We start from the raw sequence: 16,496 nt of genomic DNA, 5'->3' as shown, positions 1-16,496 counted from the left end.
GCAGGGGGCGTCTGCGGCCGGGGAGCTGCCCCGGGCCGGGCCCTGCCCCGCTGTAAGCACCCTGGCCGAGCCGGGGCCAGGGCAGGCGCCCACCAGGCCTCGGCCCCTGGCCTCCCGCCAGCCGGGCCCCCTGCCCGCCTGCTGCCCCTCACCCTGCCCCACGGCGACCCGTCTTCTTCCCTCAGGCCCACCCAGGTGCCGGTACCCTCCTGCCCCCCCAGGCCCCCCCTCACGCCCGCGGGACCCCCTGCACCCCGCGCTCCCCTCCGCTCCTCGCGGGGACCCGCCCTCGCCCTTCGCCCCGCTTAACGCGGGGCCCCGCCGCTGCCGCTAGAGGGCGCGCTCGCGGCGTGGCGTGGAGGGGGGGAAGAGGCGTGGCCGGCCTCCTCGCCGCGCGTCGCCATTGGTGGAACTTCCGTGTCACTCAGCGTCGCCAAGGCAGCGGGGCCCGCCCCCTCCTCCCGCAACGCACCGCCGCGCCGCTTGGGCCGGGCCGGGCCGGGCGCGCGTCGGGCCGGGAGCGGAGCGGGCCGTGCAGCGCTGGGACCAGCCGCCTCCGCCGCGCCGTCCCCGGGACATGGAGGGCGTGCGGCCTGGCGGGGCTCCCCCCGCTGGCGGGCCGGGTTCAGGCTCGGGGTCCGGCTCTGGCTCCGGCTCTTTCCCGTCGCTCTTCCCGCCGGGGCTGCACGGTATCTACGGCGAGTGCCGCCGCCTCTACCCCGACCAGCCCAACCCGCTCCAGGTCACCGCCATCCTCAAGTACTGGTGAGGCGGTCGGGGCTGCGGCCTGGAGAGGGGCGGGGGCCCTGTGAGGGGCTGGGGGGGGAGCAGTGGGGCCGAGGGCCCTGTGAGGGGCTGAGGGGGGGGAGCAGTGGGGCCGAGGGCCCTGTGAGGGGCTGGGGGGGGGGAGCAGTGGGGCCGAGGGCCCTGTGAGGGGCTGGGGGGGGGGAGCAGTGGGGCCGAGGGCCCTGTGAGGGGCTGGGGGGGGGGAGCAGTGGGGCCGAGGGCCCTGTGAGGGGCTGGGGGGGGGGAGCAGTGGGGCCGAGGGCCCTGTGAGGGGCTGGGGGGGGGGAGCAGTGGGGCCGAGGGCCCTGTGAGGGGCTGGGGGGGGGGAGCAGTGGGGCCGAGGGCCCTGTGAGGGGCTGGGGGGGGGAGCAGTGGGGCCGAGGGCCCTGTGAGGGGCTGGGGGGGGGGAGCAGTGGGGCCGAGGGCCCTGTGAGGGGCTGGGGGGGGGGAGCAGTGGGGCCGAGGGCCCTGTGAGGGGCTGGGGCGGGAGCATTGAGGCTGGGCGGAAGCACTAGGATCAGGGCCTTGTGTGGGGCACTGGGGAGCAGGGGCCTTGTGTGGGGCCGAGAGGGCTTTGGGGGAGCAGTAGAGCGAGGGAGGCCTAGTGGTATTGGGAGGGGCTTGTGGGGGGGACAGTGGGGCTTGTGGAGGGTTGCAGCGAGGTGAGAGGAACTGGGGGTTGCATGCTGAGTTTGTGATGAGATGCAGGAGGTTTGGGGATGTGTGGTGGGTCAGGGAGAGGAGGCACTGGGAATTCAATTGAGTGTCTGGGAGGTGTATTTGGGGGGGTTCCTGGGAAGGATATGCTGCCAATAGGAGGAAGGGTCTAGGGAGGGATGCAGGAGGATGTGTTGGAGTTTCTGGGATGATTTGGAGCTTTCCTGAGTGAGGGATGACTGATGCAGGCCTTGGCTGGGGCAGGCCATGGGAAAAAGGAGTGTGTGTTACTCCGTGGAGGGTTCCCACAGAAGGTAGGGGGCTGGAGCTTCTCCTCCTGGACAGGAGGCACGAGCCCTGTCTTCTGGCCTGGAGCTTGGGGTTCGAGTATCACCAGTACCGACCAGAGTGAACCTGCGTTCTAGCCTCCATCCTTAACGATGCGTGTTGTGTGTATACCCATAAAACCCATGGGGCAGAGCCAGCTTCTTTTGCCCTTGCGTAGCCATTTGTTATCACAGACTGCAAATCTGCTGCTTTACCATCTCTGCTGACAGTGTCTGACACCAGTAACAGCAGTTGTTTATGTGGGAGAGTGGCATGAAGGAAGTACTGGGATGTTTAGCAATTGAGATAAATGTCTATCATCTAGCCCTGTGCAAAGTTGAGTTCCTTTTGCTTTTCACTGCCGCTTTGCTGCTCAGACCCATCTTCTGGGCCTAAGGAACATGATCAGGTCATGCCTGAGTGTTTACTGTACCTGTTATTGACCAGTCCCTACTCCAGCATTTGGAAGAAGTTTAACAAACGCTCAATTTCTTTACAGAGTTCATTTTAACCTGTATGTCTCTATCTGATTGAGTCCCGAGCAATAGCAAAATAACATCCTTCCTGTGTTCTGCTCTGACAATTAAACTGTTGCTGTTGTCTTCCAAAGAAGTGTTGTTTTTTTACATGTTTGTAGCAAGAAATATGCCTGCTAACCCTTATTACTTAAAGTTGTTTTATACTTAAACTGATAGAGTGAGCTGAGATAAGATGTTGCAAATCTGAGACCTCAAAATACAAATAACTTCTTAATCATCTGTGTGGGTCAGTATTGCAGTACTTTGGTGGTGGTCTGATCAGTCTGGTTTTACACCTGTTTCTAATTTTAGAATTTCCAGTCACCTTGATTTGGGAGTTAGCACATCTTTTCCATCAGCAACTTAAAACAGTACACACTAGGATGATGTGTGTGGGATGGAGGGAAATTTAGGTCTATAATGAAGAATGGCAGAGACCTTTGTTCGGGAAGAAATCTTGCTGCTTCTTCGCTTAAGAGCTGATGATGACTTGACTGCAATTGAGCTCAATCACTAGAAAAACTACTATTGGCAGTGATGGCTGGTTGCAAGTAAGAAGTAATGTGAAGGTGTGTTTATCCTGACATTTTCCACTTAGCAGTTCTTCTGACTGTCAGCTCAGCCAGCAGCGAGAGCTGAGAGCTTCACTCGTAGAAATTGGAGATGAGCTTCTTACTGCTGTCCTGTGCAGGAAATTCTTGTGCAAGGTGGACCCTACGTGGACACTACAGGTACTTTCTCTCCCTTTGTTAAGTGAAACTTGGAGCTTGGTTTTGTCAAGTCTGGTAGAATGAATTCTGCCACCGCTCACTCTCTGCTAGTCTGTCCTCCTCTGCCTGAGCTGCCAGCTAGTAGTTGGTTCAGATTAGAAGAGGAAATCGCTGAACAAAGTTCCCTGCCTTAGGAGAAATATTGTAACACTAATCAGCTTTTGATTATATGTATCAGTTTCTCTATGGTTGACAGCAATTTTTTTTTGGTCCGGAAGCTGAAGTTGTATTCTTTGGCTTGCACGACAGAGCAGATCCTTAATTTGTGATGTTGGAGAATCTGCAGAACCAGATACCTGTTAAATGAGGTGGTTTAGCTATGTGGATTATTTAATAGAACTAGTCTTTTTTTAAAATGCTATTTGCATATATTGGGAGGGAGTTTGTGATAGCAATCGGAACTTCTTGGAAGAGTTCCTGGCTGTATTTATAAAGGCCATGTGCTGAGAAGGAGTTCTTGCTGTTGGTATCCAGTATCTGCTTTTATTTTTAAAACATGGTTGAATATCTCTAAGTAAAATATCTTGATGTGTAGAATTGCTGGTGAAAAAACAAATTTGTCCTTTCCTTGGTGACAGGCTTTGAAATAGGCAGTATTCAGGCTGGACTGTTGGTTTTTCATCACCTGTCTTGAATTTGGGCCATGTACTCAAAAACCAGTGCACTGACCTGTGGTCTGCAGCTGCTTGGGAATCACAGACTACTACTGAAGGGCTGTCAAAAGGTAGCAGTGAAAAGCAGTCCTGTTGTCAGCTGCTGGGAAGTGAGTACAAACAGTCCAGTAAGGACTTTTCAGGGTGAATGGATTGGGAATTTTCCAATTTTTTTCCCCCACTGTGCAGCTGTTTCCTCTCTGCCCTCTTTGGGTTTCTCCTTCCTTAGAAACTTCAGAGTACTCTTAACATCAGTGAAAAGAAGGATCTTGGTGGAGATGCAAATACCCGGTTTCCCCCGAGGCTGCCCTTCTTGCTCCTGAATGAGCTCCATGAATAGAGAATGTAACAAATTTGTACTGTACCTCTGGCTTTGAAGTTGGGCTCTTCCTAATAAAATCCTCCAACGCTTCCAGCTCTTTGTGTGAATGCATGTACTGATATGTAGATTGCGATACAAGGTCGAACCCTGCAACTGTAGCTGTGGGCGGGAGGATGTACCTCAGCAGGCATTAGCGGTGCTCCACCAGCAGCGAAACCTGCCACCGAAACTGGATAAAACATCTGTGCTGACTAGCCTTTGCTGAGCATTATTGTCATGGGTATGTTATTAGCTGTGCTCCAGGTAGCTGGTTTAAAGCTAGTGCTGGATGCTCCTGCAATTGCAGCGATTTTGAGATAGGTATGTGGCTTGGATGTGTATTTTTCAAAATTTAATTAGTCACTGCTGCAGGCTTTTTGTCTGACTCTCTTCGAAGCCTACCAAATTTCTCGGGGAGTAAAGACTGTCTGAGTTGTCATGCAGCGTGTAAACCAGTGGGTTTAAACTCTGGCTGGGTCTGCTCTGAGCAGGACAGAGCTTGGCTCCCCAGAGCCGGCTGGTGCCACATTGCAGCTGCCTTCTGGGTAGCACAGTGCCCTGGGTCCCTGGGGAGGCTTGGCCTTTGGAGGGATGTGTGGGGTTGCTGGCAGGAGTGAGGGAGAGGTATCTGGCTCACGTGGTGCGGTCTAGGCAGGACTTGCTCACTGCATGCATCAAGCCTGATGAATATGTTTGAGTAGCCCTGGAGAACAGCATACTCACAGAGTCAGTCCCTGTCCTGAACAAGGGCAATATAAGGGTTTGTCTTGTGTGTTGTCAGTGTCAAAGTGCCTGTGTCAGCAGTGTGAATTGTTTGACATCTAAGGTGTTACTAAACCCAGTCTGGAAGCAGGTTTTGTGTGAGATGCTTGTTGCTTAGCAGGTAGAGGTGTTTTCCCTTCGTTGCAAATCCTACACATCTGCTCTGACCACTTGCTTATCTCCCACACTGGTTTGCTGGTCCACGTATTGACCTCCCTTGCTCCGGAGTTTTCCCAGACAGGTAATAATTGTGTGGCTGCTGCTGTTCACTGCTGCTGATCAGGGGTGAGGGAATTGCTTCCACCTGGCTGCTTCCATCACTGATTTGGGAGTTACTGCCATGGGAATCCTGAGCACTGGCTGGGATGTTGGTGCCACACTCTGAACACAGCCACCTGAATGGGTTTCTGTTGCTGAGATCTCAGCCTTCAGTGTGACCTGGTGCCAGTGCGAGGGAACAGGTGGAGATGGGGTATGTCAGAGGGGGAACTTTTTTTTTCCTGAGTGCTTCAAGCTATTGCTAGACTTTGAGAAGGGGTTTTCCCAGGCTGCCACTGAGGACCAGACTGTTCCATGCCAGGGCCTAACATGTGTTCCCTGTGCTTGCTCGCCAGTTTGCCTTTTATGCCATAAAGATGCTGCTTGTCATACAAGAAGGCTGCATAATTCTGACCAGCCCTCTCCAGTGGACCTCTGTGCTGTTACTGGGGGTGGGATGCTTGCTGCCTCTGTCCTGCCCTGGTATCCTGGACTACATCCTTGACTGTCCCGCTGGGAAGCCGGAGCTACCTAGAGCCACTGTGGTGGTCTTACGTGACTTAAGAGGAGGGAAGCTGTCTTAGGGAAAGTCACTGAGATAACCCAGCTCTGCGGTGTTTTTTTTTTTTTCTTCCCTGCAGCAGTAGGAGAGAAACAGCACAGTACAGTTGTGGAGAGAGTCCACAGAGCTTTTAATACAACAAGCTGATACGTTACTTTGTACAGACTTGATATGGTTGGGCAGCAGGAGGTGAGCAGAGGATTTCAAATAGTGTATCACTGTCACTAGAAATCTGCATCAGTGCATGTAGGTGCTTTCTGGAGACAAAAGGAGACCTGTTCTCATGGCCCTTCTTGGCACCATCTTCCCTGCAGGTGATAAACTCAGGTAGTCCCCATGTGCATTAACTCTCCTCAGAGCTCACCCTGTGGAAAGGACTATTTTACAAGTGTCGACTTGACTGGGTTCTGGCTGGCCTCTTGCCAGGCCGATGAGCTGCCAGCTAGGGCTGGATCCATCTGTCCAGCCATGGTGACTGCTTCTCTGGAGAGTCTCTTGTGGAGGAGGTGTTCAGGTGCTGTAGCTCTGTAGTGAGGCCGGTGCAGAATTGCAAAGTGACTTTTCAGCACCTCTGTTCTGCAATGCTACCTACCCCAGCTCTGAAAAACCCTGTCGTCTTAAGGGTCTCTCCTAAACGAACTTCAAGAAAATGTGATCTAGGGGTAATTGTGCTAGCTCAGGGTTAAACCTCTTATGCACAGATTGCCTGTTTTCTGAAGCCGGTGGGTGTAACTCTGACTTTACTACCAGCAGCCTGGTTACACTCATACCTTAGAATCAAAATGCTTGTGAGCATTTTTTGCTCTGTACTGCTAGATGGGACTCTGAGAAGGGTGCTGGCCTTCAGTGGGATAATTGCAATTAAGCTCTGGTGTTTGATCATCCCAGAACTTCCTTGGTAACACAAAGTATGGATCTCCACATCTGAAGCACAAACACTTCCAGGAGGCATGGAGCAGTGGTATTGGAGGGTGCCACAAGAGTCTGATGAGCAGGCTAGATGCTGAGAAAGTATTTCTTGCCAAGCCTGCCAGTGTTTGATGTAAGAGCAGTGGTACTTTAACCAAGGAACAAAACTGAGGTGCTCAAATGCTTTTTGTGCAGCAGTTGTGGCAAGTGTAATGATGATACACAAACCCTCCGGGCTAGTCAGACTCCGACTCTAACATCTTCCTCTGGGCAACCTGCAGATGTTAGAGTCAGGGTCTGAACAGACAATGCAGATGTAGGGAATTGGTGTGTAATAAGTGGTGTGAGTGAACAGGGTTATCTTAGTTTGGATTTTCTTGTTTGGAGCAGTTGAGAGTATTTTACTTGAAAAAGTCAGTTGGCGGCAGGAAGCAGTTAAACTGCTCACTCAAGTTAAGCTATTCTGTAAATGCTTGTGGTAGGTGTTCTATGATTGACAGGGCTAACAGTGAGCAATGACCTGCCTTTGTGTGGGCAGACAGGATGGCGAGCAGCAGAAGTGTGCTGTGCTCTGATGGCACACCAGCTTCGTTTCCTTGTGCCTTGTAATGGGAAGGGTGGCTGCACGTTTTTGTGATTGCTGCTTAACATAGGCTGGCTGTGCTGCATTGGCTTACAAGTAATATTCCTTTAAGGAACTTGTTCTAATGTTGAAGCAGAGGGTGCAATGATGCTTTTTACTCATTCTAGATTAATGTAGGTAGTGTATTTTACAAGTTCTGGTACTAATTTTTCTGAATCAATGTTTTTCTCCTCCACTGTTTTAACTGTCATGTCTATGTTCAGAAGTATAGATTACTCTCCTTAAAACTTAGTCATCTCAAATTCTGCTTTGAGGAACAGCATTGGTGTTTTATTTTGATTGAGGTATGTGACTCTGGACTGAATTAAGAGCTTACAGTGCAGATATAGCTATTGCTCTTTTACTGGTACAATTTTCCAATTTTCTTTGTGTTTTGTGGAAGGTTTAATGTGCTTTTCCAGAGGTTTTTATGCTTTAACGTTAAAAACATGATAGTATGTTGCACACATGCGTTTTGCCTTACAGTGCTTGAAGCTTTCTGGACTTAACCCAACCTTTCTCATAATTTTTTTAAAATTTGTTTTTTTAGAAGTAACTTGAACATGGTAATCTAATTTTTGTCACTAGCTATGTTTTAAAACAGGTCTTTGTACAGGCCCTTGTAACACCTGTGGAGACATCCCATTTGTCTTGAATAAACTAACTTGGCTAATAATTTTTCTGTTTGTGATGCAGGTTGGGAGGACCCGACCCTCTGGACTATGTTAGCATGTACAGAAACCTGGGAAACCCAGCGCTTAATGTTCCTGAGCACTGGCACTACGTCAGCTTTGGGTTAAGCGACTTGTATGGAGACAACAGAGTACATGAGTAAGTGTCATTTAAGTTCTGTTGCTGTGTTGTGTTTTGTGTTGCATTTTGGGGGAGCATGGGTAAAACCCTGTCCTGCTGTTCATATTATTTGAACAGCTGGTTTTCTGCTGAGAATACCATAGCCCTGGTCTCACAAGGGGTGATGTATGCCTGTTCTTGGATGTGGAAGAATTACTATGTTCCCCTCTGCAAGCTTTGAATGCAATATATTTCCGTGTCAGTGTTGAGTGGTTTTCTCCTTTTTTTTTAGTTTCTTTTAACTGGTTAGGATTATTTTTTTTAACTGAATTTCTTGTGTTTTTCACTCTTGGTAGTCTGTTATGGTCATACACTTAAATCCTGACCCCTCCCTGTGCATGTTAAATGCCTTCCTCTGGAAAACTGCTATAAGGGCATTTTTCCTATTGCTGGCACAGCAGTGTAACTGTCAGCAGACTACCACCCCGGTGACTGCTGTATAAAGTGCCAGTTTGTGTAACAGAAGGATAAAATTCTAATTATTTTACTGTCTTTTCTCCAGTAATTAAATTATTATCTTAGCTTCTTGGTATAGATGGTCTTTAGCAGGCATTTTGTATTAGATTAGGTAAGCAGCATCAGCATCTAACATGTCTAGCACATGTGCTAACAACAAATTCCAGTCATTATTTGCTGGGGCAGAGGAAAGGTAAGGCAAGTGGAAGAAATGAAGTTGAAGGCTTCCTTTCCTCGCTTCCACAAGAGACCCTACCATGGATATGCTGGTCTTTGCGGTGGTGCCTTTGTTCTCAGATCATGGTGTTTAATCTCTGCCACTGAAAATCGGAGGTTGCCAAGATTAAGTGATGTGTGTTTGCCCACCTTGTTTTGATGGGATTAATTTTGGAGGGAGTAAGTTCTGTGCTGACTTCCTTTCTGTGGTGACTTGCCAGTATGAGGTTTTCCCATGGTGAGAGTCTTCTATTTGCTCACACTCTCTCCTGATGGTTTCCAGTGAGAGCAGGGAGTAGACGTGAGGTTCTCAGCTGAAGACATGAAGGGTGATGTGTTTTTATGAATGAAGAAGCAAATTATGCAAGGAGACAGCCTCCTTGGCCCTGGCACATGCTCTGCCTTCTCACTCCTAAAAACCTGTCTGCTAGACCAAAAACTTGTTGTTCTCCACCCCTAAGCTTTCCACTACAGGAGTGAAAGTATCGCACAGGTGGAATGTCACAACTTGAAATAACTTTCTGGTTTGAGACCTCCTAACTCTTCATATTGTCATATGATTTGGTCTGGAAATTTGGATTGAGATAATGGAATATGCCTTTTGCTGGTTGCAGGGCACAGGAATTAAACCCCCATCTCTAGCTCTAGGCTGCAGGCAATTTCCAAGGCCTATTGAGTGAAGCAGGACCAAAGCCTGCACCATGCTCTGGGAGGTCTGAAGTCCCTGAGTGCCCTGTGTGTGTATGTGAGCAGGGAAGGAGGCCTAGAGAGCCGGTGTGTCTTGGCTGGCCCTGGCACCGTGCTGCTGGAGGCTGCTGCGGCTGGACACTGCAAGCAAATAGTGAGCCCTTGCTGCTGTGCTGCTTTGGGGATGTTTGCTGGAACCTCCTGAGCACAGGCCTGCTCAGAACCATCAAAATGACCTCCATGCCCTCGGTATACATGTGTGTTTTCCTTCTCTCTGTATGGCTGGAACAGTGTTCCTAGCTCCATGGTGGGGTGCCTCTTTGTCAGTCACCCTGAGATGTTCAGCTGTCTGCAGTCCGTCACCTTTATTTTGGCCTCATTCTTGGAGCTACAAAACTTAATGCTACACGTGCTGTCGAGAAGGCTGGCTCTGTCTTTGTGGCAAAAAGTCTTAATATACAATTACACATGTGGTAAAGCTGTCAAAACCTTAAACATTGAGCCCAAAGTTATCACCTGGCAGGTGAGCACTGGACACAGGCAGAAAGAAGATTTCAAAGGTGCTGAGCACTCACCAGTAATTCTTGCTCCCAACAGCAGTTGCTGTTTGCTAACTACTCTTGAAACATGACTGCCTTGTGAATGACACATCACTAGACCAGCACTGGCTGCATGCTGCAGGAATGTAATGGTTTTCCTGTGTGCTCAGGAGCCCCTTGTTTTCTGGGAGGGAATTTAATAAAGCTTTTGTTTAAGAAAATGGGTATTGGTCTCTTTGCTTGAAGGACTTTGGGATTCTGCTGTCCCAGGTAAAGCATGTTGTGGGATGGTTGGCAGGAGCACGGGGTGATAGGGGAATTATTTAAATCTTTGGAAGATTTCCTTTAAAGCTGGTGTGGCACTGAAATCTGCTAAACTGCCCTGGCTTCTGGAGATTAGGAGTGAGTTTGTGAAGTTTTTGGTTTCCCAACTCTTTCTGCAATGAGTGCAGAGCTGGATCTGCTTATGACAGTCAGCAAGGTTCCTACAGTAGGAATGTGCTTCCATATCCTTCCCCTTCTAAAGGATGAAGGACAGCAAGGTTAGTACACTGCCAAAGGTCTTTTTAATCTCCCAGCTTGACTTCGGGTAATGTATAACTTATTTCTTGTGGACCTCTTCTAGTAATACAGTACAATCTAGACCGGTTGTAATGCAGTATTAAAAGAAAAACATTTTTTGATATATTTTTTTGAGTGAAATAATGCTGAACTGGAGGCCCCTGTATTTTTATTTATAATAGAATAGCAAACAGATGTAGCAAGTAATGTGAAAATGTTGACTTTAATTTATATTTTTTAATAAGAACCTGAAAAGTCTGAAGTGGAGCTCTCCCTGTGCCTCCTTGTTGACAGATTTATTTTCGGTTAAAGCAGCACTATTTCCTGCTCTGCTTAAATATCAGCTATACTCTGCTTACAGAACTGGTCTGGCTTTAAGAGTCCACAGAATAAGATGGAAGAAATCTAAGAATTTCAAGCAGGGAAACCTTTTTCACTTAAAACCACTCAGTGTTTCATGGTATAATGGCAACCATGACACCAGCTGTGCTGGGCTGATCGCTCTTAAAAAATCCTAAATCATGACGTCATGACAGCGTTAGGGAACCGCAGGCCTTTCAGTGGGATTTCATGCCAAGCTGCTTGCATGGAAATAAGTCTTTGCAGTCGAGCATGTTGCACAACTTAAGTAGCAGCAGAAACTTTTCCGAGACATTTTTACAAGTTATGCTCCATTTTTAATTTTATCTACTTTAAAATCAAAACCAATGTGTAACTTCTTGAATCTATTCAGCAGGGTTAGAGTAGAGCCTTTTTTTGGACTGTTCTGGCTTTCTGAAGAGATTCTGCACTGCAGTGACGAGTGCATGTGTAGCATACTGGCAGGGAGCATCTGGCTGGTGCAGTTGCGGGAGAGGAAACAGGTCCTGCACCCTTCTTCAGCCTTTGCTGGCAGCTACTTCCCCACAGCAATGTCGGCAGCAAGGAACATGTCCCTGTGCATCTGCACAAGGTGTAGTGCCTTAGCTGGCAACTGCAGATTCGTGCTCTGCTGCCAGACCATCAGCAGGGCCAAGGCACAGGCACCTGATCCTTCCCGCAGTGTCCAGACATGCTGGTGACTTCTACCTGCGTGGGGAACGGATGCCTGAGGAAGGCAGCATCAGCAAGTGTAGCTGGGCTTGGGCTCCATCAGCGGCAATGCCAGCTTCAGCTACTGCAGTACCACGGCGTGCTCCAGCCTTGGACTCTGCTGGCACAGGGAGCTGCAGGGCTGTCCAGGGAGCTGTAGGAAGCAATGTGTGTTTTCACCAGACTGATTTCCGTCTCCAGTTCACTGTAAGGCCAAGGCTGAATCTCCAGTTAACTGTTCCTGTAGAGTTTTCACCCTTTTTGTTAACAGTTTAAAAAGTGCATGGAAAATGAGGACCATGATGTGATAGAATTTCTGAAACCCTTGAATGGTCTTATTTGTATTAAAATCACAAGGCTGTAATTCAGAGACACAATAGAAAGCAAAGCTTAAATTATGGGTAGGTTAAAAGATAAGATTTTTATTTGTGGCCTTCCCACATCCTGAAAAGAAACAAGCTAACTGTGTTTTGATATTTAGCTTTTTATGTAAATTCCAATAATTGGGTTTCCTGATCTACACAAACTTCATATTGACAAGGGTGGTGGGTTTTGTGGTGTGTTGGGTTTTTTGGGTTTTTTTCCCTTCCTCTGGCAGCTAGCCAGGAGGCAAAGCCAGCACGCCATTTGCATAAAACCGAAGAGATTACAGCTGCCTTCATCTCTAATACAGATGCAGGGTACCACCCGCGGAGACAACAGGTTCCAACTTGCTGCGGTCCTTTTGATTTGTGCTACTTACCATTTGGATCAGGAGGGAGCAGTGCATGCCGGGATAACGTGTTGTCTCTGTGGGTGGTGCCTCCCTATTAAAGGTGAGGGTAAGCGTGAGGCTTTCAAGATCTCCAGTCCAGCTTGTGTTCTGCTTGCTTGTATAGATCCTCTGAATGACCTTAACTTGTAAAAGGGCAAGGATGCTTGTTAGAGCTGGGAGGAAGAAAAAGGAGCGCAAAACTAGATCAGGTAACAAACACAGGGCTTGCAGAGGGGTGGATGTTTTCTGGAAGGCTTTTTCCAAGTATGAAAGGAGTTTGAAAAGAGTATTTAGAAAATAGGCTCAAAGTTGGAACCAGTGTTCTCTTTCTTTTGAGTGCGTGCTGGCTTCTCCTTTGAGCCTGCATGAATGTAGGATGGAGTGGTGCTGACAGCTGTCACTTCAGTGGCCTCTTAGTTTTGTAGCCTTTCATAAATCTGAAAGTTCACTGCCCTCGGCTTGCCAGCCTTTAGCCTTAAATTTTGGTATTTAATGGGTCCCTAAGTGCTTTATAAACCACATGCTTAAAGCACCGCTGAAATATTACACCCAACTCCAAGGTGACGTTGAATGCTTTTAAAATGGTAGAGACTGACTCTGCCCCTCTTTGTTTTCATGAAAATGCAATAAAATAAGGGGCCTTTGGGAAGATAGTAAATTAGAGAGGGGTGATGGTTGTTGTGGATGCATATTTCAGGTAAGATTTTGTAGAGTTCAGCATGTCTGCCTTGGAGAGATGAAAGATCAAATCAATTCAGTTTGGGAGTTGAGCCTGGAATTCAAGGAAAATTATTTAAAACCCAAGGTTTTCTTCCACCTTTCATGGTATCCAGTTTCTTTCAAGTGTGCTGTTGAGGCATACTTCAGACACAGAGGAACCTGGGAATTTTCTTAAATGCAAACCCTGCCTTCCTCATCCTAATTTTGCTTCACTAGGCTATTAGCTCTGAAGTTAAAGGACACCTGCTGTGTCAGGGCTGGCTGTGTGGTAGCTACTTCAGACATGGAAGAGGGAAGTGAGGCTGAAATTTGGGGACATATCTTCAAACTGAGGATCAGGAAATAGTGGATCTGTTCCTGGGTCAGACTTCTGTGAGGTGTGACTTTGATGGGTTGGTTGTAGGGAACAGCCATGAGAACAGTGAAATTCTGGGGATTTACGGTCACCCTGAGGAGCTTGTTCCAGGTATCCATAACTTCCTTCGTGTTGCCATGTTTCATCTGTGGGAACTGAACTTTAGCCAGTGCATTGAAGAAATGTTGCTGGTGGCAAAACATCTGCCCCAGCTAAAGGGAGTGACACGGAAGAGGACATCGGTAAGCATCGGTTTGGGAAGGAGGTACAAGAGCTAGACCTTGGAGGAGGGAGAGTCCAAGATGGACACCATACTCTGAACTTCTTTTTCTTCCTAGGTCTCTTGTTTGTCTATCAAAGGTTGACCTCAAATGCAATGCTTATTCCTCCAGTTGGTGTTTTTTCTGAGGGAGAGGGGAGAAGCATATTCGTGGCAGAGTGGGAAGGGAGAGGCCACAGAAGTAGGGAGTTACGTGACAAAAGGTATGTCCTTTTAATCATAGCTTATTTGAGTATCCATCAGAGTTGAAATAAGTAGTTTAGCTGCAGGGGGGCAATAAGATCTGGTTTTTAATGGATTTGTCTTGTGGTTGGATTTTTTTTTCATGTCTCTAAAGATAGGAATTAAGCTGAGCTTTCCCCAAAACGAGGATACTTTTAACGAGTCTCACCAGTGTGGATTCTCTGATGTCTAGAAATAAGTTGTGCTTTTAGTGAAACTTGCTTACTGGGGAGTGCCTGTAGATCCTTCTCTTCTGTCTGGCTGTTTGTTTCTGCCTGCTTTGTAGAATGTGGCGTTTTGGGATGTCATGGTTTAATTTCAGCTGGTACCACACAGCTGCTTGCTCACTCCCCCTCAACACCCAGAGGGATGGGGAGGAGAATTGGGAAGGAATGTAAAACTTGAGGGTTGAGATAAGAACAATTTAATAATTTAAATAAAATAAACCTAATAATAGTTAGAATAAAAAGGAGAAGAGGAGATGAACAAAATCCAAAGGGAAGAGAGAAAAGAAAACAAGTGATGTACAACACAATTGCTTGCCACCCGCTGACCAATGCTCAGCCAGTCCCTGAGCAGTGATCAGCAAGCCCTAGCAAACCTCCCCCTCTGGGTTTATATACTGAGTGTTCTGAGCACGATGTGTATGGAATACCTCTATGGCTAGTTCAGGTCAGCTGTCCTAGCTGTATCCCCTCCCAATTTCTTGTGCCCCTCCAGCCTTCTTGCTGGCAGGGCCTGAGAAACTAAAAAGTCCTTGACTTAGTATAAACATTACCTAGCAACAACTAAAAACGTCAGTGTGTTATCAACATCCTTCTCACACCAAATCTAAAACACAACCCTGCACTAGCTACTAAGAAGAAAATTAACCTTATCCCAGCTGAAACCAGGACAGGGGACAACTTTCTTTGAAGTACTTGATTGAATTTGACCAATGAGTTCAGAAATTGTGGGGACATTTTAAAGAAGCACATGCACAAGTGTGATCTGATCATGTAAGGTTTGATTCTCTTATTTCCCAGGTGAAAAACCAGTTAAATCAAGTGTCATGCCTATTTACATGCTCTGTTGATGGTGTCCCTCCAATGACTCATGCAGTGCACCAGAACTAAGACTTGTGTTTCTCTGCTGGGGGCAGACCTCCCTTGAAGCTATGGTCACCATGGGGAAATCTTTTTTCCCCCTCCTCCCAGGCAGAGTGCACTTGGCTTCCAAATGTCATTTGTTGGAGGTAGTTAGCATCGTTAACAATGTGAAAGATGTAGGCCACCTACAGAGAGAAGTCCACTTCGTGCTGTGGTCTGTCTTTGTTTGAATGCGGAGGTTGTGGGACAAGAGCATGCTTGAACTGTGCTAGATTTGGAAATTTTTTTAAGCATTGAAGGAAATTTTTCAATGTTAAAGCACGGTAGTTGAATTTACAAGAAGGACTGTTTTCAATAAGAAAAAAAGGAAAAAGATTGGAAGTGGGTTTATAACTGAGCGTTACTGAAGACAAGCCCTGCTTCTTGTTTAGTAGTGCATCTGCACTTGCATCCCGGTAAGATGAGCCTCTTGCTGCCATGCAGGGGAAGGGGCATAGTGTTCAAACTGGATGATTTTTTTTTTTGTCAGCAGGACTCATGACCTTGGCTTATGGGAGAAGAGCTGGCCTGAGACAGGGCTTCCTTACTGTCATCTCCCAGCTGGGTTAGTGCTGAATGATGTGGGAGAGCTTGGAGGCTCTGCTCTCCCAGCGAGTTCAGCCTGCTGGGAAGAGGAGTGACTGGGGATCAAAGCTGGGTCTTCTAGTGAAAGATTGTTTTACGTGATAAAGGTCTGTTTAGGGATGTTCTAAAAAGCAAAAATTAAAAGATAATTTTTTTTTTTCCAGTGGGACGTGAAGGTAAAAGCATTTTTTGTGCTGTGTGGCCATTCTGGCTGTGAGATCAAAGGAGGCTTGTCTTTTTTTTTTTTATCCCTTTGCTGCCTGGAATAATGATAGTAACAAAATGAATGTTTGAAGAGATGCATCTGAATGCTGTTATTCATACCTAATCCCCTTTTTTTTGTTAACACAGATTCAGCATTGGGCGCAAGCCTTCCTGACTAGTACTAGTGTCACCGAAATCTGGGAATACAACTCCTTAACAGTCTTCATACCTGAATAACCAGAACCAGAAAAAAATAATGCCTTAAAGGTATTCACGCAGGGATCTTGCCCTGAGCCCCAAACAGTCCATGGTCGAGACTCTCCCTGAGAAATTCCTTGGTGCTGGCTGGAGACTGGTTGATCATGGAGTCAATGAGGCTCAGAGGCAAGGTCCCAGCTGGGTCACCAGAAACAGTCACTGAAATCTGGGAATAAAGCTCTGTAATGCCAGTGTAGTATTAAGAAGCAGGTGTTATTTATTGTGGTGCTGGCTGCGTGGGGGATCGCTCCACCTAATGTGGATAGCATCCTTCTCTCAGGTAGCTCTTTTTATGCAGTACATGTATACATATTAAAAAAATGTCCCAGAAAATACATACATATTAATGAGATTACCCAATACTAATTATAATATTCTCCCTCCCACTCACACATGCTCAGTTGTCCAGAGCCGGGGTCTTCAG

The 16,496-nt window shown here is 47.6% G+C and overlaps 1 protein-coding gene across 3 annotated transcripts in view; it reads left to right on the top strand.

Moving 5' to 3' along the window:
* Nucleotides 1-501: 501 nt before the first annotated feature.
* Nucleotides 502-16,496, top strand: part of SUFU (SUFU negative regulator of hedgehog signaling) — a 95,512-nt gene continuing 79,517 nt past the window's right edge. Inside the window, exons 1-2 of one of the 3 annotated variants that reach the window (XM_055719706.1) lie at nucleotides 502-765; nucleotides 7,882-8,016. In XM_055719706.1, coding sequence (XP_055575681.1) covers nucleotides 578-765; nucleotides 7,882-8,016 — 323 coding nt within the window. In that variant the 5' untranslated portion in view covers nucleotides 502-577. Of the gene's footprint in view, nucleotides 766-2,936; nucleotides 3,020-7,881; nucleotides 8,017-16,496 lie in introns of those variants that run through there. The other 2 variants (XM_055719707.1, XM_014278434.3) reach the window with 2 other exon arrangements.

The sequence above is a fragment of the Falco cherrug genome, chromosome 9 (genome assembly GCF_023634085.1).
Source record: "Falco cherrug isolate bFalChe1 chromosome 9, bFalChe1.pri, whole genome shotgun sequence".
NCBI classification, from domain to species: Eukaryota; Metazoa; Chordata; class Aves; order Falconiformes; family Falconidae; genus Falco; species Falco cherrug.
This window is presented reverse-complemented; position numbering and strand designations above follow the sequence as displayed.